This window comes from Heptranchias perlo, chromosome 31 (assembly GCF_035084215.1).
Source record: "Heptranchias perlo isolate sHepPer1 chromosome 31, sHepPer1.hap1, whole genome shotgun sequence".
Classification (NCBI taxonomy): domain Eukaryota; kingdom Metazoa; phylum Chordata; class Chondrichthyes; order Hexanchiformes; family Hexanchidae; genus Heptranchias; species Heptranchias perlo.
Genome location: NC_090355.1, coordinates 19,500,592 through 19,526,960, shown reverse-complemented (window position 1 = coordinate 19,526,960; position 26,369 = coordinate 19,500,592). Strand labels below are relative to the sequence as shown.

The following is a 26,369-nucleotide window of genomic DNA, read 5'->3' as shown; positions in this document are numbered from 1 at the left end:
TAACTGAGGGTTAGTCATTGTATTTCTGCAGGCGATAGATATGTGTTGGGTAGTCTGGTATTGGCAAATAATGGCAACTACAGTATCAATGGGGTTTCAACCCATTTATACAGTTTATTGGGTGAATGTAGAAACAACTTTAGACTAGAATTGGTAGTGAGAGCAGTGACATCACTCAGAACTCTTAAGTGCAACCAAGCATCTAAACTATTGCACATTAGAGGTCACTCTTGAAATCTGAGGATGAAGCATTTTCTTTAAGTATGTGAACATGTTGAAGTTGCCTAGGGAGAATTCCATTTTAAGGTACATCATTTTTAAAATGTGGTTGATGCCACTGCCCACTCATCAGATAAAAATTAGAATAACACGAAGGAAGCTTGAACAGGGGCATGTGGGAAAAAATATTTTTTTACTTTACAAATGTTTGTATTTGTCATAAGAGGAACAAGATAGTAGAAAACTGGTAATCAGTAATCTTCAAACCAATTGCAAGGCTAGCTAGAATATGTCTTGTGTTTATTCCTTCAGTTTAAGCATATCATTTAATATGACTCATTATGGTGAATTAGAGTTCATGGTCTTTCTAAAAAATATGTTGGGCACATACGTATTTTCTGAAAGTGTATTCAGGACTTCATGATTGTAGAATTAGCTTATTGAATATGAAACCTTCTCCAGTACACTGTTGAAGAAGGTTAGCTGTAAATTTCTGCACACTATATTATTCATATTGTACTAGCTGGCTTAGACAGAAGACAGAAAAAAGGTGGGTGACCTTTAGTGGCCAAGGATTGCTCATTTTATTGAAACAAATAAGTCAGTAAGAAATCTCTTCTGATCCTATGAAGTTAATTCATAATTATCTAACAAGGAATCAGTCAGGTCATGAACTGGGGCTTTAGATTGTGTGAACATCCAATTCCACAGACTGATGTAGAACACAAACAAACTTGGTTCTGCACCAAAATTATATGATGTATTCACAACTCAGTATTTTGCCACATTGCTGTATGAAATGTTCTGGAACTGTTTTGCTCATGGAATAGTGGTGTGATTTTATTTTCTTTGGTTTCAACCTCATTTTAGAAGGTCTAGAATTGAAAATGTTTGTATTAGCCAAATCCAAGAGCTCTATGTCTGCTGCCATTTTGAATTGTGTTACATGAGTCTGATGGATGTACCACTACCATGAGGTTTTCAATTGCAAACTATTCTCTCACTACCGAAGAACATAAAGGTGAAGAAAATCATTGGGCCCAATCATGCTCACCTTATATTACCTCATGCACCACCGTCCCTAACTGCTAATAATGCTAACTCCTAGAGGAAACAAAAAACTTGTAGCCAACTTCGAGCAAACCATTATGAATTTCCTTTTTTACTTCCAATGGCAATCAAGCAAACTCCAGGAAACCATGGTTATCTATGATACATCACTAGGCATACTTAAACTAGCTATTCTACCTCTTCTCCCACCATGAGTTTAATTTTATTAGGAATATAAAGACCATAAGTATCCACCACTACCCCAGTGCCTCATTCTCCTCACTTTCTCTTCTCCCCCTTCATTGACTTTCCATGATTAGATTCTTACACCATTCAACCAGCAGGTACTTTCTTTAACAATGGCACTTTAGACTTAGGTTTGACAGAAGAAGCCTTAACAGGATTAAAGATGTAGCCCACTGTTCTCATTTTCTAAAAGTATTTCAATAACCAGAGTACAGAGGCAGCACTTCAATCTTGAAAGCATCTGTAAACTGGGGCTGAGGATAAGTTCATACAGGAATTGTTATTTAGTATATTTTCATGCAAAACTCTTTACAGGTTAGTAATTGGAGAGGTACACTTTGGTGACACTATACCACTCAATAAAATGTTTCCCAATTATTTGATTTTAACAGTCAGTGCACTAAAAGTCACTCACTGTTGAATATCACCAGAAGGAAGCTGCACAATTCTTAAGTTTTAATATTTATATGAATGATTTGGACAAAGGCACAAGAAGAATGATATTGAAGTTTAGTGCTGATACCAAATTAGAGAGCATGGCAAACTGTAAGGAGGAATGCAAGAGATTACGAGAGAACATAAATTGTTTAGCAGTATGGGCATATAGGTGGTAGATACACTTCAGTGCAGGGAAATGTTAGTATTATGTAGTTCAGGAAAAAGAATAGTGAAAAGAGATATGCCCTAAATGGCAAAGAGTGGAAGAACAGAAAGATCTCGACATGCAGGTGAGATTGTAGGTAGAAAAGGCCATGGGATTCTGGATTTTATACATAGAAACGCTGAATATAAAAGCAAGGAGCAACAAACGTTCAGTTTGTACAAGACAATTAAAGTATTGCATGCAATTCTGGACACTCCATTATAAGAAAGTTATCAGGGCTATGGAAAGGACAAGGCAAAGATTTGCTAGTTCCAAAAAAAAGGCTCAATAAGTTGTGGCGCTTCACCAAAATAGAGAAGGTTATGGGGATCTAATAGAAAATTATTAAATTATGAAAGATTGTGAGAGAGTAAATTCTGTAAGATTATTTCCACTGGTTTGTGAGTAGGTAACAAGGGAGCATAAACTCAAGATTATCACTAGAACAACAAAAGGGGAAGCTGGAAGTAATTTTTTCATGCATAGGGTTATTAGAACATGAAATGCTTTACTGCAAGTGGCTATTGAGGTAGAGACTATAACATAATTTTAAAAGGGAATTGGATAAATTTCTTTAGGAAGAATATAAAAGGTTATGGAGAAAGAGCAGAAAATGGGATTAGAGTAGACAGCTTCAGTTGAAGGGCTGAATGGTCTCTTTCTGTGCTTTAAAATTCTATGATGTTTTTGTTAGCTGTTTAGTTCAGATTTAGTTGTGGGATGAATGAGTCAACAACACATAAATTGGTTATATGTCTCTTAGGATTCAGCTGTACTTATGAGCAAATGGGTGCCCCACACATTTTCCGAATAGGCCATTGTGACCCACAGCTTCTGGTACTAGTGTCGCTCCACCACCAACTTGTAGAAGATGCATTTGGAATACCTGTCGGTATTCCTTTCTGATGTGAAGTATTTTGTTTGCAGAAGATGTCCACCAGTAGTGAGTGTGGATGGTAGCGAGTCTGTCAGGGTGCTGACGGAATATGCAGTGGCTAAGTTGAGAGTTTGTAATAGGTGGAGGTCTCCTTTAGATAAAACTTGTACTGAAATGTAGAGCCCAGAAAGCATTTCTGAGAGGAGGAAAGGGAAAATGGGCTACCACTGTATGTATTTAGTCCTAATTTAATCACTATAGGTTGACAGAGTCAAGTGATTGCAATTTGACCTTTCAATCACAGTATGGAAAGTAAACATGTGAACGATCAGCTCATGAAATAATTTGAAAAAACTGAATGTTGCCAATTGTTTAGGATTGATACAATACCAACGTTGGTGGTGATACATTTTTCCTGGCAGATCAGAGTTTGAATCCTAGTTTCAACTGTCACTTGTATTTGGGTTTCCCCCAAATGAAAGTTGATGACATCAAGTAGATTTCCAAACATATCATTGACCAGAGGGAAGATGCCCAGCTAAGAGAAATTGTCAGGGGTACTACTACAGGTTGCATTTCACCAGCTGCTACTGGCTGGCTACAGACCAACAGGATCAAAAATTATGAGAATGAATTCAGTTGTCTAGCTGCCCATCCTGGTGGAGACCAGTACGCATAGCCAATAGGGAGGAGGCCAAATGAGAGAAAATATTTTTTCCTCCATTGGAATAGTATAATTTAGCAAGTTGATCTGAACAAAATGTTCCTTGAAGGGAACTCCACTGTAGTAGTAAATATTTTGATTTCTTTTTTGAGTTTCAATCATTGTACAAAAGCATTAATGACTATCGAATCCTAGATCCAGAACCATTGTTACAAAATACTAAAGGTCATGTTGGAGAGGCATCTGTAATGAAATGACATCACCATTATTGCTCCAAAGTAGAACTGTAAACATTGGAAATTAACACAAGTTGAAGATTTCTAATTCCAATTTGTGTTAATTCCCCAATCTTGATGCTATACAATTTCTATGCAGACTTGCTAAATTTATTCTGCAGAATTTGCATGTGTCAAATCTGTCTAAATTAGCAGCATGACTGTTCTACTTTAATTTACTGCATGTCCTGCAGAGGAAACATAAATTACCTTTGTAGCCAAGAAGACAAAGACACAAGTATCGATCCACATCATGTACGCACGTAGCCCCATTTCTGCATGGTCTGGATGCACATTCGTTGATGTCAATTTCACAGTTAGGCCCTTGGTATCCAGGGACACAGAAACATTTATATTCATTTAGCCCTTCAACACATAGAGCCCCATTCAAACAAGGATTTGATGCGCAGTCGTCAATATCGGTTTCACAGTTAATCCCTGTGTAACCAGATTGACAATCACAGCTATAATTCCCAATCCCATCCAAACAAGTTCCATTGTTCTTGCATGAGTTGATAAGGCATTCATCGATTTCTGTTGTGCAGTTTTCCCCTTCATACCCTGGAGAACACTGGCAGCTATATCCATTCACCCTATCTATGCAATCAACATGAAGCCCTTGGCAAGGATTGCTCTCACATTCATTTATATTTACGCTGCACTGAGTACCTGTAAAGCCAGGTAAGCAGGAGCAAGTGTATTGCAGACTTCCTGCTGCAGTGTTACAAGTGCTATTATTCATGCATAGCTGAAAATAACAGGCATCAAACAGTAGTTCACAGTTCTTTCCCACGTAGAGCACAGGCTCCTGTGGACACTGGCAGGTGTAGTTAGTTAGACCATCAATGCAAATCCCATTGTTCTGGCATGGCTGTGATGCGCACTCGTTGACATTTGTAGAACATAAATTACCTGTGTGAGAAAAAAGAAAATGATAAATAATATTTCTTCATTATATTTGGTCAGATCAAATTAATCTCCAGTTTACTGTGTTAAAGTAATGTAATATTGCAGGTTTGATTTATTAATTTTAAAAATGCCAATTCAGGCATACAGTAGTTAATATTCCAAACTTCTTGTGACTCTTTGTCACTGATAGGCTGATCATGCCAGGTTTTATTTAGATAATTTAAGTAATTTTCTAGTATTCAATCACAATCTGTTGTTAGTTAATGGGCAACAGGAGAAAAGTCAATATATAATAACAACAACCTGCATTTATATAGCGCCTTCAACATGAGAAATATCCCAAGGTGCTTTACCGAGAGGAGAACAATGGTGGGAGAGCTAAGAGATGTGACTGAAATGTTGGTCAAAAAAATGGGTTTTAAAAAGGTTTTTAAAGGTGGTGTGAGAAGTAGAGGGATAGAGAGGTTTGGGCAGGAGGTCCAGGGAGTGGGGTTGAGGTAGGAGGAGGCGCTGCTACCAATAGTGGGATGCAGGGAGGAGCAATGCACAATACAAACAGATGCTTTATTATGCATCATTTAATGTAATCATTGTAAACAGTGAGGAAGATAGTAGCAGGCTTCAGAGGGACATAGACAGACTGGTGAAATGGGCAGACACATGGCAGATGAAATTTAATGCAGATAAGTGTGAAGTGATGCATTTTGGAAGGAAAAATTAGGAGAGGCAATATAAATTAAGTGATACAATTTTAAAGGGGGTGCAGGAACAGAGACACCTGGGGGTTCACATACACAAATCTTTGAAGGTGGCAGGACAAGTTGCTGAAGCTGTTTTTAAAAAAAACCATACGGGATCCTTGGCTTTATCAGTAGAGGCATAGAGTACAAAAACAAGAAAGTTATGGTAAACTTTAATAAATTACTGGTTAGGCTTCAGCTATAGTATCATGTCCAATTCTGGGTAACAGAATGGTACCAGGCATGAGAGACTTCAGTTATGTGGAGAGACTTCAGTTATGTGGAGAGACTAGAGAAGCTGGGGTTGTTCTCCTTGGAGCAGAGAAAGTTAAGGAGGGATTTGATAGAGGTGTTCAAAATTATGAGGGGTTTTGATAAGAGTAGATGGGGAGAAATGGTTTCCACTGGCAGGAGGGTCAGTAACCAGAGAACACAGAATTAAAGTAATTCCCAAAAAATCCAGGATGGAATTAGGAGAATTTTTTTATGCAGCGAGTTGTTATGATGTGGAATGCCCACCTTAAAAGGTGGTGGAAGCAGATTCAATAGTAACTTTCAAAAGGGAATTGGATATATACTTGAAAATTAGAAATTTGTAGGGTTATGAGGAAAGAGCAGGGGAGTGGAACTAATTGGATAGCTCTTTCAAAGAGCCAGCACAGACATGATGGGCCGAATGGCCTCCTGTGCTGTATAATTTAATGGGCCAAGTTGAACAGCAGAACTCGGGCTGTAATTGATGAGAAACTTTCTTATTAAGTGAAAGTGCACATGAAAGTTTCCACATCAAAACCTTGCACAATGGTTGTAATACATTTTATAAGCAGAAATTTTGTTTTTACAAGAGTTTTTTTTAAAATTGTGTCTGTCTCTGAAAATGGATATGTCAAAAGATGTTTAATATAAAGAGCCAGTACTCAAAAGAAAACTTGCTGCCAGGCTTTTTTCTCCATAGTGGAGTAGGCCATTCTTGTAAATAATTTTTAAAAATCCATTTGTGATATCTTTCAAATAGGGTAAGTTAAATAAGTTTAAATATTAAAAATAGTTAATACATTTATTGCCTCATGATTCCTCAAAATAAAATATGCTCTAGTTGAGTTCCTAGTTATCCTGAGATATCCAAGTACAATTTCTCATAGCTGATATGATTCACAATTTGGACTACAGCAGTTAATTTCCTATACCCATGCCATTCACTACTCAGATCTGTTCCTGACCTGTTTTCAGTCTCCCTGTGTCAGGGAGCATTCCAAAGTGCTTGCCCTCTGCCCTCAAGCTTCAAAAATCTCTGCTCGCCTGCCTCATGCACAGTGTAGAGCTATAGCTTTGATGCAATGACTTTAAGAACCAGCAAAAACAGAATATCTGGTTCTGTCCATTATAATTTCAGTACAAATGCTTGCCATCTCACCTTGCACCAAACCCACCACCTGACATTGCAACAAAGGATGGTAACGGTCTTAGAATTCATTAAGGTCTATCCCTAAGTAGCATTCACCCATCCTCCTGGCAAAGGGAAGATGGATGAGCCATCAGGGCAAGCGGCCACAATAGAGAAGGGAGGGTGGAAAGGAGGAGGAAATTGCATAGAAATGTCAATCCAAAGATCATCCTCCTGATTGTATTAATTAACCCTTCAGTAATAATGCCCAATAGCAAAAACAGTATGCACTACAACCACAGGGGAAAGGAGATCTGCAGTATGTGAGGTTTGCAAATAAACTGTTCTCTGAAACTAAACTAGTTAAAATAAGTCTCTAATCTCATGCACACTCCATCACCAGGTCATATTAGTCAAGTATATTAGCTAAAAATTGCACTTTCTGTATCTTCAGCTGGATGCACCTCAGCAAACTGCAAATTAGTTTTCTCTGGCCGTACAATGATATTTAAATAAAGACAATTAACCCCTTAACCTTCAATGTTTGAATTTCTTTGTGGAATGGATCTAAAGTTGTAAACAAAGAACTGCCAAATAACTGGAGTTTCACTTTATATCCACAAGTGTTTAGTTTTAAGCAAAGGTTAATTAACTGAAGAATTTGCTGTTCTTTAAATTTGGAAGAACCCATTATAAGTGAAAATTAAATTTATCCCTTCAGGGAGTATAGTAGCAGAAATGCACATTGAAATTAATTATATTTGTAAATGTATCCAGGGAACACTGAGATTGGGAAAAAAAACCTTTCACCATTTGTTCCTGGCAACATAATTAAGTGCAGACAAATATAATAAATGTAATATATGATATTACTCACTTACTTGAAGGACAATTGATAGAGACTTGTTCTTCATTTAAAGATGAATATAACATGGTACAGTACAATTCTATAATTCATGTGTAATTTGAAAATTGTCACATAATTCTAAATGTGCATTTATTTTGTGTGTCTCTGTTGATCCTTTTTAGCATGCAGAATGCTTTAAAACTACTCGTAGGATATAGCCTGAGTTGATGTTTTGTACAGAACCGCCCCCCCCCCCCCGATGTGCCATTGTAAAGTTCTATTCTATGAACATGAATGGGGGGCTGTGGGCAGTACTCTTTATTGTAATGCATAGGATTATGTGACATCAATAGAATGTGCTTTCCTTTCATGATCTTACCCGTTTTGTGAACCTTCTGTCCTTGATGCAAAGTACAATCCTCAGCGACTAAGCTTCAGCACCATATTAGGAATGTATACAAAATGATGCCTAGTGTTGGATGGGAATTTTTGACTTACATTTTGGTGTAAAATCATCATCTTGCTCAATAAAGGTAATGCTGCTCAAATGTGTTTCAGATTTTTAAAAACTTAATATGCATAAAAAATGGTGAGCAGTGTGCCTGTGATTTTCTGATAATGTGCTCCCAGTGGGCCAGGCACCCTTCCGGAAGTGCAATTTCATAAAATTAGCTCTTGGTCTCAGGATGCTACAATGGTGATATTTATTTGATCATTCATGGAAAACCTTTTAAAATTATTATTTTGCATGTGTTTTGCAACAGAAAACAGAAACCCCCTCTCCATATTTCCATCTTGCCTTGGCTGGAATGATGAACAAATACACTGCTCAAAGGGTAACATGTACAATAATACATAACTGGGATTGCTTACAAGGTAGTAATCTCACAGGAAGGGTCAAACGATGTTCTGAATCATGACAGCAAAGCCTGGAAATTATACTATGTGATATTATCATGCAAACTCTTCACAAATTCTTGTCAAATTCCATTCTCTGCTATTTTAACTGAAGCACTATCCCATTTAAAACAAAATTGATTAACACTTCCATTAAATTAGCAGAGAGGAATTTGATACAAACATATTAAACATTTATAGAATAATATATCATAGGATAATTTCCAGGCTCAAACACAAGCACTATACAGCTGTTATTTAAACAATGCGACAAGATTATCTCACAGCCTTGAAATCATTCTGAGATAGCATTTAAAAAAAACATTATTTATTTGCTCTGAACTATCTGGGGAGGTGTTAAAATGTTTGGGTCCGTTCTTGTGCTTACAGTGGCTGTCGATGCTGGCATTAACAGCCTATTCTCACAGTGCCATTGATGGGTGATATTGTTCACACTGAAGGATTAGTGTCACTAGAAGTTTATATTCTGATAATTAACATTTAACACTTGAGTTGATTTACCAGAGGGAGTACTTACAGGGGAAGCAATTTTACTTGTATGATCTAGCCATTTGTTTATTTGAGTCATTTTAGAGCAATTGGGGTGGATTTTCGTGTGACTGCTATGCTCATCTGCCGCCCATCTGGCAAGTGGTCCAAGGCCTGACCAATTTTCGGGCCAGATTACCATGCTGTCAGTGAGCTGCTTGCAAATTTGGAGCAGCTCACAGATCAGAGGGGGCCAAATATTCCACCAAAGAGCCCAGCTGATCCAGGTAAGTTAAGAGGAGTGGAAGGTGATCCTGGGAAGAGCCATGGAGCGTCGAGCATAATGGGGATTCATTTTTGTGGAGCCAGGAAGAATATTAACATTCCCCCCTGACCCTTTCAAAAATCATTTACAAACCTGTTAATTTTTCCCAAGCGGCCTGCAACGGTCCCTTTAAGGACTGTCGGTTAGGCAGCTCAATGCCAAGTACCATATGAGATGTGGTGCATCAGGGTCCTATTGACGTCATTGGATCCTGATTTGCATGGGCTAATGAGGCTCCCGCCTATTTCAAAACCCCAATCAAAATGGCGGAGACCTGAAGGACGTCAGAAACAGGGTAGTAAGTGCTGCTCTGCTATTTTAATTGCTCTACCGCCTGGCGGAGGGGATAAAAATCAATCCCATTGTATTCTGACGATGCTCTACTCTAACACAGTCAAATGCTGAGAAGCCAAATCAGCCTGCCCGGCAGCGGTGATGAATACAGAACACAGACTACAGACCCACTATTTGCAGCTACCAACACTAACATTTAGTTTTAAATTATTAAAAAATAACATGATAAAAAACAAAATGAGTGAGTATAAAACAGGCCACACTGATATTTGTTGACTGCAATGCAGAGCCAGTAGTCCCAAGTTACACTGCCGTTTCCTATGTTGCTCTCTGCTCAGGGATTATGAAGCTCTTCACGTGTGCTTACAAATCTTAATGCCAGTTAAGCTTTAATGTACAGAAAGAACTGAGAGTCTTGCCAGCTCTCTGCTCACATCAGATATTAAAATAAATTTTAAAAGCTGAACCTTAAAAAGAATACTGCAGCAGGTGTGAAGTTCAAGTTGGGTGAGACTACCTCCTGAGCTTGTCTCATACTTAATCAAGTGGACTTTGAGTGTTTTCATACCCGAATTACACTGCAAAGCTTGTGTGGATGTGACAGTGTAACATAACCAGCCTATTTATCTCGGAGTCCAGATGACATCCATAAATAACTTAAGGTTGAGATTTGTTCACAATATCACCTGGACTCCTTAATAACATCGCTGCCTCAGGTTTCTTTCCCATTCCCACATATGAAGATATATGTGAATGAAATTTTAAGCATGGAATGTTGACACTGTGTAACGAAAAATTGATTACGAATTACAAACTAATTAATTTTCTCCAGAGCCCCAAGAGTGAAGTGTTCCAATATCAACCAAAACAGCTTACATCATTAAAAGGAGCGTGAGCTGTACCCAAGGCCTGTCCTGAAGGAGCAGTTTGGGAAGGCTTTACAGACAGGATTGCTGAAGCCAATAAAATAAGTGCAGCATGTTAAAAGCAGAGCAGAATTAGTTTCTGCTTACAGGAGATTTTTAAAAAACAGATGTTCAAAGACATTACACATTTCCAAGTCGAATATTTATTCCTGAAAATGTCTTTAATGCTCAAACCACTTAAGTTTTAATTTAATTAAAAAGGTATTTTGTTGCATTAGAAATATGGGAGATTAAGCCAAAACACTTTTTTATTAGTTTCTTGATTTTACAGTCAAACCACTTTAGGAGGAACTGTCTGAGTGACGCAGCCTAATATTGTCAACAAGTGCTTTAGAACTGCTTTGTGGGTCAATAAAAGTTATTTTGACCTTTTCAAGCATGCAAACTTTCCCACTTCCAGGAGTCAGTTTAAGTATTTCTTTTATGAAGGCCACCCTGCAGGAATAGAGCAGATGAAAGGAGATTGGTTAGAAATGCAGGGAATGGGCATCAAAGGAGCTGCACTCAAAGGGGAGCTTTTAGAAGAAAACAATTGTCCAAATTAACTGCTTCACTTACTAAATGGAGGACGACGATAGTTTTTTTTCTGCGTTTCTGAAATGGATTGTAAATGTCGTGCAGAATATTTAAACATTTACAAATATCGTTACATTTACAGTTAGTATCATATAGCAGTGTGAAGTTGAAGTAGAAAGTCACTATAAGTATCAGTGTTCAGCACCAATCTGTGTTTGGCAATGTTGTTGGTGATAGTGAGTATGTTTCGTCTCTTTAGAATGATTGCAGATCTCATTTTCTTTTTGCAAATACTTGATAGAGAATGAATAAAACCATCCCAAATATTCTGTGATGGATTTTATACTGTGTAACTGGCATGATCAGTCTTTGTTCAGTGTGACCCCAGATCATCCCTGGTGTTTTCTGACAAATGTGCATTTGCATTATGACAGAAGTGTCATGTCCTGTAGGTTTTACTATCCTCCCAGGCATCCCAGCTGGTGTTGTCTTTTCTGCGCTGCCAAACTGTGGCAGGCGTGTGACTGAAAAGCACCTTGACACTTTGGACAGCTGCACTTCGAGCAACTGTATCAGAGTGTCTTCTCCAGACAAGTATTGGTCAAAATAAGGGCTTGCATCCTTTTTCAAAATAATCAAGCTATCTTTTGTACTAACAAGGGTATGTTTTAAGAGATTGTGTATCGTAGATCTGATTTTTGACAGTTTTGATGAATGTTGGAAGCTGTATTCTCTTTCTCCCAGCCTTTTTCTCCCTTCCTTTCCTGAGGTGACTTATGCCATGGATGCCAGAAGCCATTTGTTATCTCACCCAGGTGGCCATTATTGTATAAAAGTAGACATTGAGTGTTGGCTGTCTATTCGACCATGGAGGGGACGTCACTGCCTCACGGTCGTCACCAGATATCCACAAATGAGAAATTTCCAGCAGGAATTACTGGAAAGTGATCAGGACAAGAATTCTGGGCCTGACTTTTTTTTCCCTTCCTTAGTCCAAGGTTGATATGGCTAATTGCAATGTCTCTAATTTGATGGGTCTGAGAACAGATAACCGACCACTTAACGAATCTGAGATCATCTTCTCAGTGTGGGCCCACACCATAGCGGGCCATATATTTATCAGTTGAGTTTTTCTAAGTGGGAGTGATTAGTAGAATGCCAAATCTGGAATACATTTGGATCAAGTGTTCGTACAAGCTTAGTTCAAATTAATTCCAGGCTTAATGTGAACTAAAGAAATAAATAATCACTTTAATTTCAATATCTATTCATGCTCCCCCAAAATAAAGGAAGCAACACCTGAGAACGCAAAGTTAATTATAGTACAAGGTACCTGGTGTGTGTAAGTCAAGCCATTTAAAGTGATTGTCCCCACAGGCTCCCATTATGTGATGGTTCAATTTAGCCTGGAAGCCATTTTCTCTCTAATAACTTTGCACATGAAATACTGTCTGCTGTGGGCATTGTGCAGTGGTTGTTTAAGAGTTTTATGGTTCTACCATTATCATGATTTTATAGAGACACTTGCACTGGAAGCCGTCGCAGTATTCAGTGGCTGTTGCCTGCTGTGTCCAGCTGCAGTAAACATAACTCCTGACAGCCACAGCGCTGTTTAAGTCTATGAAGATGAAGTTTATGCTGTGGTTCGGTCCCAGCAGAGAAATTAAAGGAGATACAATAGGAGGCTATGTTTTATAAGCTTCAAGTTTCAGAATGTTTTTGTTGCAGCAGCAGCCTGATACTGTTTGAAAAGCAAACACTGGGAGAAACAACAGATGCAATGTCACTTTTTAAGACTTGCAACATAAAAATTGGTTGTAATTTAACTAGAATGTGCATTTTGGTGATTCAGCTATATGATGAAAATTATTAAATATTTACAAATATTGTATATCCACTGCTCTGTGCCTTGTGCCGTGGCTACGTTGCATTGCACTCTGCTGCCTGCTACTTTACACCAACACGTACTCACTTGCGATCATTCCTGACATCACACACAAACTAACTATTTGCTACGTGTTCATACATTTGAGATTTGAGTCTCATTTTGCTGAAACTTTGCAGCTTGCAAAATTGTTTATGCTCTGCTTTTTTGTTTAAAAAAACCATATTTGCTGCAAGTTTTAAGCTGCACAGAATGCATGACTGTATGACACTTTCAAAATCTCCTTTAGTAACCAGAAAAATGGTTTGTATTAAGTTTGAGGATTTCAAAACTAGCACAAATCTTAATTGGGAGGAAATACTTGTGTAGTTAATTGTAAAATTACAGTGCAGCTTCAAATTGACATTTTGTGCCATTCTGTTTGCACCAAAGAAACAGAAAATGGTCTAAGAATACCAAAGAAGTATTGAAACCTTGTTGTTGGTCCCCTGGCTTCTATCAGAACAACAAACAGGCACAGAATCATTATCAGGTCCAAAGCAAGATAACCGATTCCTGGCATGTTTTTCCTTAATCCCTTTGTGCCTCAGATGAACAGAATTATTTGTCCAGAATAGTCAGTAGGTCAGGGCCCTGTTGATGATAAAACCAGCAATCAGCAGAAACCTGTTCAGCTGCACCCTGGACACACTGACATTTTGTTTCCATGGAATTTCTTTTTTCTGTGATACTGAAGAATTTTCGGAGCTGGGTTTTGTACTCATGATCCAAAGTTACTCATGAACTATCTGCTCTATATTATGCAATAAATGTGATTTTATTTAAATCATTTTTATATCATTTACCCTGCTTTATTTTATAATAGGAGCTGTTTAATGCTATACATTTTTCTAAATGAAAGTGCCCAGTTAGTAATGGTTCATTGAAACCCACTTAAATCTTTTCACGCTCAGCCCAGGTGTGAACTGCGTTATCAGAAGCTGCATCAAAATATTAAATGAAATAGCCTTTAATCCATCAATTTCCAATGTTAATTTTACTTGCAGCTCCCATTGAAAATCTATCTTATTTTGTGGAAATTTATGTTGGCTAAGGGTGTAGTGGAAGCTATATTGGGGTATATCTTTGAAGTCAAAAGTATGCCCACTTTTTGGCAGCAGGTGATCAAGACTATACTGAGTATATCCACTTTATTATTTTTGGAGGCTATGGTATGAATGAAGATTAAACATTTAAGAGGTATTGTTACAAATTTGCAATCCCACCACAAAGCTACACAGGCCAGGAGCACATATCGGGAATTAGGGCACGTGCTCCCTATGGAAGGAAAATCATGGGAAGTGCACATCCGAAATTTGCAATATGCACATGTTGGTGGGCAAAGCTCCACGGCGGGAGTGCAAGTTTTTAAAATTGACCTATCGTGTTTGCTTAGACTTCATCAACACATCTTCTATACTGTTTATCCCCGTTATCACGTCATTATGTGTACTATGAATATCTTAAGAAGTACATTGGATTCTGGCTCCAAAAGCACCACAGCAAATCGCACAGGGTCCAGATGATACAGGCAGCCATCTTCCAGACTGTAAATCTTTGTGGAATTTACCTTTCTGAGGAGCTGCTTTTATATTATAATTTTCAAACCAAAGGCTAGAAATTACTAAAACAAAATATTGCGGATGCTGGAAATCTGAAATAAAAACAGAAAATGCTGGAAACACAGCAGGTCAGGCTGCATCAGTATACAACAGAGTTAACATTTCAGGTTGATCGTTCACCAGTTCTGTTGAAAGGTCATCGACCTGAAACATTAACTGTTTCTCTCTCCATAGATGCTACCTGACCTCATGAGTGTTTCCAGCATTTTCAGTTTTTATGGCTAGAAATTACTGTTGGTGATATTAGTGATGAACATCTCCAAGGCATTCTTATGACACTCCTAAGTCTGCTGTTTTAAGAAAGGTTTTAACAACTGTGTTCAAATAGCAGGCAGAGGAATTTCATACTAATACCAGCAACAGAATTTCTAGGCTGAAAAAGTATGGTGGAATAGCAATAAAAAGAATAGAATCATAGAAGTTTACAACATGGAAACAGGCCCTTCGGCCCAACATGTCCATGTCGCCCAGTTTATACCACTAAGATAGTCCCAATTGCCTGCACTTGGCCCATATCCCTCTATACCCATCTTACCCATGTAACTGTCCAAATGCTTTTTAAAAGACAAAATTGTACCCGCCTCTACTACTGCCTCTGGCAGCTCGTTCCAGACACTCACCACCCTTTGAGTGAAAAAATTGCCCCTCTGGACCCTTTTGTATCTCTCCCCTCTCACCTTATATCTATGCCCCCTCGTTATAGACTCCCCTACCTTTGGGAAAAGATTTTGACTATCTACCTTATCTATGCCCCTCATTATTTTATAGACTTCTATAAGATCACCCCTAAACCTCCTACTCTCCAGGGAAAAAAGTCTCAGTCTATCCAACCTCTCCCTATAAGTCAAACCATCAAGTCCCGGTAGCATCCTAGTAAATCAAGTAAGTATATTATTTTCTTAATAATAAATTACCACAACGTACATGATCAACCATTTACTTTGTCTAGTTTAGTGGGCTATATCCTCTCATGAAATACTATACAAATCAGAAAGTATTTACATCTGTATATGCTATATTACAAATTCTAATGCGTGCAGTTCCTGTCAACTTTTTCTATTTTAATGGAAATGCCGATGTAAACTTGTGCTATAATTACAGTGCTCCCTTCCCCCTCCTCTCCCCCCCACCCAGTGGAGGCACTGCAATGCCGCCACCGGCGGGAGAGTGTAATCACAGCTTTATACGTTTATATGGGCAATTCCCATTATAAATGTGAACATAGGAATTTATAATGAAAATAAACAAATAAGGACAGAATGTACGACTTTAATTAGGGACTAAATGATGTCCATGAACCCAGGTTCAGTACCCCTGACCTTTAACCCTGCTGTACCTGAAGAGTACACTTGGTCTTGATTCCCCATGAGCAATACCATGGAAAATCGACCAATATATATAAAAAGTCTACTCCTGGATGTTGGAAAACGCACCAAATAAAGTGTCTAAAATCTAATATTCTGGGGAGCATGCCCCAGATTCCCCTGGAGAATAAATCCCATGCATGATGTATAGTATATCCACTTCTACAATTACTTCTCAATCAATGTTTTCAGTTGTGGCGATATAAAAAATAATAAGGGCTTGAAATTGGGGAGAGCAGCAATTCATCATGTTATGCAGACCATTAGGTCCGACTTCAGCTGTCGATATTGGCAAGAGCTGGTGTTGGTGTACCTAGTACCTGGTGTTCCAGTTTGGCTGAGCGATCTGATTCCAGTATTGCTAGAGCATTTCTTTTTGTTTGCACACTTGAAGGCAAACACAGAGTGTTGCTCACTGCTCTCCTACAGCCTGCAGTTTTTAGTGATTTGAAAAAAAATTAACGAGTTAAGGCAATGAAATGTGAGAGGTAGTGCAGTGGGCCACCGGAGTTTAATGACTTTAAAAACTTACTGCTTTGATGGGGCTTCACTCCAACGGCTTTTGTGTCACAGCTCATCCTTACTGGTGCAAGACCATCACTTCCAAACACTTCACTCATAGTGCACTGATGTATAACTGCCTATTTTTACAAAATGTATCCCCAGCATGGAGAGAAAATGAATGAAAGCTTGAGTAACAGGAACACTTTGGGGAATTGGTTTAAATGTGATTTAAATTGTTTTTAGCTTGGTGTAGAAAATGGAAATAAAAAGCAAAATAATTCAAAAGGAGGTAGCAGCTGTGCATATCTTAGTATCTTCCACAATACAAACCAAACTAAAAATGAACTATCACTTCTCTGCTCTCCAGTGTGGTATAACTTCAAGTAAACCCTCGCTCACTCGCGGTTTATCAGTTGATGAGCAGGTTCAGCAAGGCCTCCTGAGAAAAATAGACTCTGCTCTTGTGTGGTCAATTCTTGGGTTCTTTTATTATCCAAGCTATTAGACTTTGCATCTGAACGCAGCTTAATATATTAACACTTTAAGAATAACCCCTTGGGCTTCACTTTTATTTGGAAGATTATTCCACTATTACTGCCAGATAATACAGTCGGAATGCACTGTAATCCATTTTAGTGGGGAAATGACAAAAGAGATGGAAATCCCACTGCCAGGAATACATTGCACACAGAAAATACTGTCTTCACAATTCATTTATGATGTTAAGTAAAACTGAAAGAACCAGTCATGACCTTTTAATAAGAGAAGATAATGAAAATGTTGCACAAATAAAATGCCTTTATTCTCCTAGATAGAATACAAATCTCTGCAGAGTGCTTGAGAACCTATGTGGGAGTGTGTTTTAAAAAAAAATGAACACCTTTCCTCTCGTGCTCCATTTTCACAGTATTTTCCCACGGGTCTGCCTGGCAATTGTACCAAAATGGTACACTGGCACAAGAGGCTGGTTTACTTTTATTTCTGACCGATAACCTTTACGTAGGTGGGGGCAGCAAATTAAGGGGGTTCAATGTAGTTATGTTATGATGTTGCATATTGATTTCTTGTGCATTATTTTCCTTATGTATGTACCAGCCTGGTATAATATATCATTTTGAAATGAAAGAAAATGGGAAAATTATTTAAATACAAAAGATAAAGAAGGATTTTTTTTGCCTCTTTTACAGTCTGTTATATTTTCCAAAACCCTGATGGTAGCAGGAACACCTTGAAAAGGAGGGGGAACTGCATAGAGCTACATACAATGGTAGACGGGATAGAGTAGTTAAATTCAGAACATAATACAAACTAAACCATAATCGTAGAATAAAGGGACACAGATTCAAACTGGAAAGTGGCAAATTTGGGATTGATGTCAGGAAGTTTTTCACACAGAGTGATGCACATTGGGTGGCTCATTTTCGGTTGGGGCGGACACGATGGGCCGAATGGCCTCCTGTGCCGTAAATTTTCTATGATATGGAATGCACTTGTAGGTAGGGCGGTGGAGGCAAAAACCCTGGAATCATTTAAGAAACAGTTGGATACGTTGAAGGGGGCACTGTATACTCTTTCTAAATGGATGAGCTAAGATGGGCCAGATGGCCTTTCTTATCTATTATTTGGTATGTGAAATATTGGAGTAATACATCATTTGTATAATTCTGCGACCAGTACACAAATACATACATTCAGTAATGACCACATGGACACTGAAAATGTAAATTATAGGAAAGATAACTAGTACACCATAGTGCAAAGCACTGCTACATTGCCTGATGTAACAGCAACCTTCACAAATGGAGTCTAGAATCACCAAAGTTGATTTTATTTGGCAAGCTTGCACATGCAGTGGCGCTGAGCTAAAGAGGAATTTCTGTCAGCCAGTGAGTGTGGAGAGATTGAACTTGTGTCAGCAGGTGGGTGGATAGTTCATTGTCGATCTGATGAGGATGGGACATTAGACCTGATTTTGGGAAGCACTGCTGATGGTGTGGGGTTCATGTGCATGATTTATGCAGCCATTGCTTAACGCACATAATTTTCCAAAAGGCAATTTTTTGGTGGTGGGAGAAGACTGTGCTCCTGGCATTTACAAGTCTCAACTAAATGGTTAAAATATTTGAAGAAGGTCCCGTGCCATAATTCATATGTTTGTGCAAGGCTCTGCCCAAAATGTTAGCCTTGTCCATAAAAACTAGAAGCATGGATGCTGAGCTGACCAGGTCTGCTCAGTACTCCTTAAAGGGAGTTTGCTGTTTTGATTGGGACCACTTTCCAGCTTCTGCATTCAACACTTCGCAAAGTTGTTCTTGATTCCTTAATGAAACCTTTTTTTTGCACAGTACTTCATTTTGCTGTACTATACTTTCATTTAAAATGCCAAATTCCTTTAGCACTACAAGTAGCACTTAAGAAGATTGGGTGGTTGAGACTGGCTATGCCAACTCCCATACTGTTAGAGAAGAGGAAAGCTTCTCGACAGAACATCATCTGCAGATGCTAAGGCACCTCAGGCACTATGTATGCTCTCCCATTATCCCAGGATCTGTGTTTACAAACCATTCACTCCTACCGAGGCTTGTCAGAGGTGATTTGTCTTTATCGCCTATACCAAGCTATGCCATCTGCTGCAGCCTGACTTACAGATGGTCTCAAGGATTGGGACCACTCTTCTTATTATTGTCAAAGTCACCACCTCATTGAGCTTTTAAGCAATAGAATCATTTCATCCCATTGCAGACATTGGCCAGACATTGTTCATTCCTGCATAAATAAGGTGACTGATGCCATGTTTGCTGGGGTTAACACCTTTATTACTTTCCCTGAGGAAAGGACACACTAAGTGGAAAAGGCAGAGAACCTTTACCGCTTGGCATGCTTCCCAAGAGTGCAGGGCATTATAGATGGAATCCCCCTGGCCATCAGGGCTCTTCACAACAACCAGATAGCCTATATGGACAAAAAGGCCTGTTATATATATATCTCCTGATTTTCATTGAAGACATTGGAAGTGAAAATTGGGAGAGATGTATAATGGGAGGCTGAATTGATATCATCCGTTTTACACTATCACCCAAAGTCAAATTTCCCCCAAAGGGTTTGCAATAGGGGTCATTTTCAACATCGCCTCCTGGGCGGTGACCTGATGGATTTCAATAGAACAAAGATGAGATAGGTTGTACAACGGGCGGGCAATCTGCTTCACTCGGTTACCACTCAGGCAGTGAAGTTGAAAAATACCCCCAATTATTGTACAGGTGATATCCGGCCACAGAAACATCATCAAGCACATCGAGGGCCATTATCCAGGAAGTAGCCATGATGCCTTCAATATGTAGCAGGCCAGAGTGCCCATATTTTTGGAAAGAGAAGAAACATTGGGGGGTGGGTCTTAGGAGACCAGGGCTACATCTGCATCCATGGCTACTGACCCCACTGGGAACCATTAAGAGCAGAGGAGCACCTTGGGCTAGAAGCCTGAGCATCTGTTAGCTGCCCCTCAGCTGCTGCTTCCACCTGCAAGAAAAGTGTGCCATCCAGCTTTGGCACAGTGAAAATGTGTTTGAAAGAGAGCATTGATTGTGTGCAATACTTTAGATGGTGCCTTCTTATAAACAGGGAAAAGACTCAAGGAAAGATACGGGGTAGCTTAGACAAAATAAATAGTGAGAAAAAGCATAATGTTTAAAAAGAAAAGTTAAAATGCATATATTGGAATGCACTGAGTGTGGGAAATAAACTGGGGGAACTGGAAGCAATTATTTTACAAGACGACCTAGGGGGTCAAATTGGTTAACCCCCGAAAATGGGCCCTGGGATTGCGGTGCGCGATTAACCCATGCCGAGTCGTTGCGATGCAGGCAGCACGTAACCTGATGATTTCAATGATTGCTGCGTGAAGCCAGCGCTACTGAGTTGTTGAGTGGCTGCATGCATCAGCAGGGGGCCCCGATATCGGGAGTGGCTGGCACCACTTTAAAGGCAGCCTGCACCTCTTAAAGGGGCGATGCATTGTGGCTGCAGGAAGTGGTGGAAGTCAGTTGTGAAGTGAATCTGTGCTGCAATATAGTGAAGCATGGTGATGATGGGAACTCTGGAATTTTCAATGAGCAACAACTTGGCAGCTCAAAGTTTGCGGAGATCAGAAATCGCAGACGTAAAACACAGTTGCAGGTCTCATCATTATGTTTAAAAACTGTTGTTGCATTTTAAAATATTGAATAAAGGTTTCTCAAAACTACATCCCAATATGTACGCCAGACCTGGCCAATCTGCTGATCTGAGTTTGTACTGGGCCTGCGAGAGAGCGTGCACCAAGGTTCTTGGATGATGCACTGGAAGCCTTGGTGGAAGAAGGGGACAGAAGGAGGGCAAGAGGACCTCCAAACATATACTCACGAGGCAGTGGGAGGCAGTAGCAGACAAGATCAGTGCCAGGATCATAGCACCACGAACAATGATTGGTCAAGGTGAGTGAATTCAACTGTCAAGTGGCATATCCTACCAACTGCACCACTAGCCGCATCCACTGCTCCACGCATTACACCCCCCATTATGGCACATAACAGGAGGTAGCAAGTGGCAGTGGCTCCTTGGAACATGAACCTGCTGTCCTCTCACAGGATGATGGCATTCCTGTCCCATACATGCCTCTCCGCCAGTACCCCTGCTGTTGCCTGTCAGCTAGCCAGTCCACTCCCGTAGTGTATTGCAACTTTATTCAAGTATAGGAAACCTCCAAAAACAGCTACAAATGCACCAGCAGCCAGAACAAATAATCCAGCAACTAATCTGTAACTCCTGCATGATCCCTTTAAATAGTGTTGGTGGGGGAGCCCTCCATGCCATTTAAGACCTGTTCAGCTGTGCGAGGTTAAGACAGTGTGTTGGCAGGAGCATGGCGTTCCAAAATAGCAGCAGTCCCTTTAAATCAGCATTGCACACTGATTAACGTCATAATCTCCCTACTCTACATGCTGCCGGTGTTCATTTGATGCGCATGCGAAAACGCCTTTACCAAGATGGCATCCTGCGCACGTCACGCCGGAAGTGTACGCGCGCATCTCGGACGCCATTTTCGGGGCTCAGGTGTCCGCGTAGCTCCTACAGAACGGACGTTACACGGCCCAATTTCGTGCTCCTAGACTTAATCTTTTTGTTGAGACATTAAACCAAGGCCTCGTCTGCCATCTCAGGTAATGAAAGATCCCAAGGTACTTTTCGAAGAAGAGCAGGGAGTTCTTCCAGTGTCCAGACCAGCATTTATCCCTCAACCTGTACCACTAAAACAGATTAACTGGTCATTTTTTTCATTTGCTGATTGTAGGTCCTTGCTGTAACTAAATTGGTTGCTGGGTTTGTCGACATTACAATAGTGACTACACTTCACAAGTACTTAATTGGCTATGAAATGCTTTGGGATGTCCTGAGATCGTGAATGGTGCTATATAAATGCAAGTTCTTTCCCACCTCACAGAAGGTGCAAGAGATCCCAACTTAAAATTGCGCCAGGTGAGACATCATTCAGTTGGCATTCCTACCTGGTCTACTTCTTTGTTCTTCAACTACTAGTGTAGAGGTATGACTTGATAAACCAGATGGTCGTGTTGGAGTTGTGTGACATTTAAACATGCCTCCTCTTTAGCCTTTGTAACTTCACCTGTCTGAAACCTCCTTGTCACTCATTTCATGACACTTCTAATCCTGTCCAATCTATTTTCTTAAGCTTTCTGTAAATGTATTTCAGGAACGTGGACAAAAGCTAATTTATCTTGGGGATCAGATTCATTCAAATTATTGTGACTCTGGCCAAAATGTTTATTTTTCTACTCAAATATTTTACTACTCAAATTCTTAAACCAAATGGTGACATTGGTGTTTGCAGTAGATGATGATCCAGGTTAAACTGTGCTCTTTCAAAAGCAAAATACTGCGGATGCTAGAAATCTGAAATAAAAACAGAAAATGTTGGAAATACTCAGCAAGTCAGGCAGCATCAGTGAAGAAAGAAACAGAGTTAACGTTTCAGGTCGATGACCTTTCGCTAGAACTGGAAATAGTTGAAGATTAAACAGTTTTTAAGCAATAAAAGAGCTCGGGAATGGGGGAAGAAAGGGGAGGGGGGAAAGAACAAGAGGGAAGGTTTCTGATAAGGTGAAGGGCAGGGGTGATTAAATGTCAAAAGGGATGATGTTGCAAGGCAAGGAGGTGGTAATGGGACAAGTAGAGAAACAAAAGATGGGTCTAGAGGAGCTGTAAATGGCAACATCAAAACCATTACCGGCACCTACTGTCTGAAAAAATGGGAGCAGTGGTTATGATCTGAAGTTATTGAAATCAATGTTGAGTCCAAAAGGTTGTAAAGTGCCTAATCGAAAGATGAGGTGCTGTTCCTCGAGCTTCCGCTGTGCTTCATTGGAACAGTATAAGAGGCCGAGGACAGAGAGGTCAGAGTGGGAGTGGGGCAGAGAATTAAAATGGCAGGTCAGAGTCATGCTTGTGGACTGAGTGGAGATGTTCAGCAAAGCGATCACCCAATCTGCTTTGGTCTTCCCAACGTAGAGGAGACTGCATTGTGAGCAGCCAACACAGTATACTAACTGGAAAAAGTACAAGTAAATCATTATTTCACCTGGAAGCAGTGTTTGAAGCCGATGCCACCTACCACACCAGTGCTTCCGACATGTCTTCCTATTTCCTCAACCGAGGATTCCCCTCCACTGCAGTTGACAGGGCCCTTGACCATGTCCATCCCATTTCCTGCACTTCTGCCCTCGCCCCTTCCCCTCCCTCCCAGAATCATGATAGGGTTCCCTTGTCCTCACCTTCCATTCTCACTCTGACCTCTGTCTTCGGCCTCTTACACTGTTCCAATGAAGCTCAACGGAAGCTGGAGGAACAGCATCACATCTTTTGATGAGGCATTTTACAACCTTCTGGACTCAACATTGATTTCAATAACTTCAGATCATAACCACTGCTCCTGTTTTTTTGGACAGCAGGTGCTGGTAACGGTTCTGATGTTGCCATTTACAGCTTCTCTAGACCCATCTTTCGTTTCTTTACTTGTCCCATTACCACACTGCTTGCCTTGCACCATCATTCCTTTTGTCATTTAATCACTCCTGCCCTCCACCCTATTAGAGACCTTCCCTTTTGTTCTCCCCCCACCCCGCCCCACTCCTTTCCCTGGCTCTGTACTTGCTTAAAAACTGTTTAATCGTCAACTTCTTACAGTTCAGACGAAAGGTCATCGACCTGAAACGTTAACTCTGTTTCTTTCTGCAACCTGACTTGCTGAGTATTTCCAGAATTTTCTGTTTTTAGTTCAGATTTCCAACCTGCGCAGTATTTTGCTTTTGTTTTAGAGTTCGACATGACATGGAGCTCTTCTTCCGTTGCCTTTGCCTACGTGCCCACTTCTTTGGCCAAGAGTCTTCTCCCTCCCCCTCCCCCCGCACAGCGGACCCTTTCTCCTGCTTTAAGAATTCTCGTTCCACCTAGACCCCTCCCTCTGGCCTCTTACCCTCTCTTGATCTTTTCATTGGGAACTGATGGCTTAACATTGGCTGTCTCAATTTCTCTACTCCTCACTCACTCCAGCCTACCTCCCTCTATTCTCTCAGGTCCAACCCTGACATTGTTATTAAACCTGCTGACAAGGGCGGTGCTGTTGTTGTTTGGTGAACAGATCTCTACCTTATGGAGGCTGAATGCCAACTTTCCAATGCCTCCTCCTACCTCCCCCTGGACCATGACCCCACCGTTGAAAATCACGCCATAGTTTCTGAGACCGTCACTGACCTCATCTCCTCTGGAGATCTTCCCCCATGGCCTCCAACCTCATAGTCCCCCAACCCCGCACAGCCTGTATCTACCTCCTCTCAAGATCCACAAACAGGACTGCCCCAGTAGACCCATCGTTTCAGCCTGTTCTTGTCCCACGGAACTTATTTCTTCCTATCTCGACTCTTTTTTTCTCCCCTTGTCCAGTCTCTTCCGACCTACATCCGCGACTCTTCCGACACCCTCCGCCACTTTAACAGTTTTCAGTTCCTCGGCCCTAGCCATCTCCTTTTCGCCATGAACGTCCAGTCCCTCTACACCTGCATTTCCCACCAGGATGGCCTGCGGGCCCTCCGCTTCTTCCTTGAATGTAGGCCCAACCAGTCCCCATCCACCACCACCCTCTTCCGCCTGGCTGAACTTGTTCTTACGTTGAACAACTTCTCCTTTGACTCCGCTCACTTCCTCCAAATAAAAGATGTCGCTGTGGGAACCCATATGGGTCCTAGCTATGCTTGCCTTTTTGTGGGATATGTGGAACATTCTTTGTTCCAGTCCTACTCAGGTCCCCTTCTTCACCTCTTTTTTTCCAGTACATTGATGACTGTATCGGTGCTGTTTCCTGCTCTGGCCCTGAACTGGAAAATTTTATCAATTTCCACTCTTCCCTTGCCTTCATGTGGTCCATCTCCTACTCTTCCCTTCCCTTCCTCAACTTCTTTATCTCCATTTCTGGGGATAAACTGTCAACCAATATCTACTACAAGCCCACTGACTCCCACAGCTACCCTGATTACACTTCCTCCCACCTCGCTTCCTCTAAGGACTCTAGTCCCTTCTTCCAGTTTCTCCGTCTCCGTCGCATCTGTTCTGACGATGCCACCTTCCACACCAGTGCTTCTGATATCTCATCCTTTTTCCTCAACCGAGGATTCCCCTCCATTGTAGTTGACAGGACCCTCGACTGTGTCCGTCCCATTTCCTGCGCTTCTGCCCTCACCCCTTCCCTTCATTCCCAGAACCGCGAAAGGGTCCCCTTCATCCTCACCTTCCACCCCACCAGCCTCCACATTCAACGTATCGTCCTCTGCCATTTCTGCCATCTCCAGCGCGATGCCACATCTTTCCCTCCCCTCCCCTTTCAGCAATCCGAAGGGACTGCTCCCTCCGCAACACTCTGGTCCACTCTTCCAACACCCGCTCTCCTCCCCATGGCACCTTCTCGTGTGAGCGCAGGAGATGCAACGCCTACCCTTTCACCTCCTCCCTTCCAACCCTCCAGAGCCCCAAACACTCATTCCAGGTGAAATTCACTTGTACTTCTTTCAATTTTGTGTACTGTATTCGCTGCTCACAATATGGTCTCCTCTACATTGGGAGGACCAAACGCAGATTGGGTGATTGCTTTGCTGAACACTTCCGCTCAGTCCGCAAGCGTGACCCTGACCTGCTGGTCGCTTGCCATTTTAATTCCTCTCATTTTAATTCCCACTCTCACCTCTCTGTCCTCGGCCTGTTACACTGTTCCAATGAAGCTCAACAGAAGCTTGAGGAACAACACCTCATCTTTCGATTAGGCACTTTACAACCTTCTGGACTCAACACTGATTTCAATAACTTCAGATCATAACCACTGCTCCCATTTTTTCGGACAGCAGGTGCTGGCAATGGTTCTGATGTTGCCATTTACAGCTCCTCTAAACCCATCTTTTGTTGTCCCACTACCACCCTCCTTGCCTTGCACCATCATCCCTTTTGTCATTTAATCACTCCTGCCCTCCACCCTATCAGAGACCTTCCTTCTTGTTCTTTCCTACCACCCCCGCCCCCCCACCCCGGCCCAACTTCCCTGGCTCTGTACTTGCT

General features: G+C 40.8%; 1 protein-coding gene across 1 annotated transcript in view; it reads right to left on the bottom strand.

Moving 5' to 3' along the window:
- LOC137300549 (protein crumbs homolog 1-like) overlaps positions 1-26,369 on the bottom strand; it is a 126,452-nt gene that overhangs the window by 64,375 nt on the left and 35,708 nt on the right. The window contains exon 2 of the mRNA XM_067969685.1: positions 4,185-4,886. Within this exon, the coding sequence (XP_067825786.1) occupies positions 4,185-4,886 (702 nt within the window). The remainder of the gene's footprint in view (positions 1-4,184; positions 4,887-26,369) is intronic.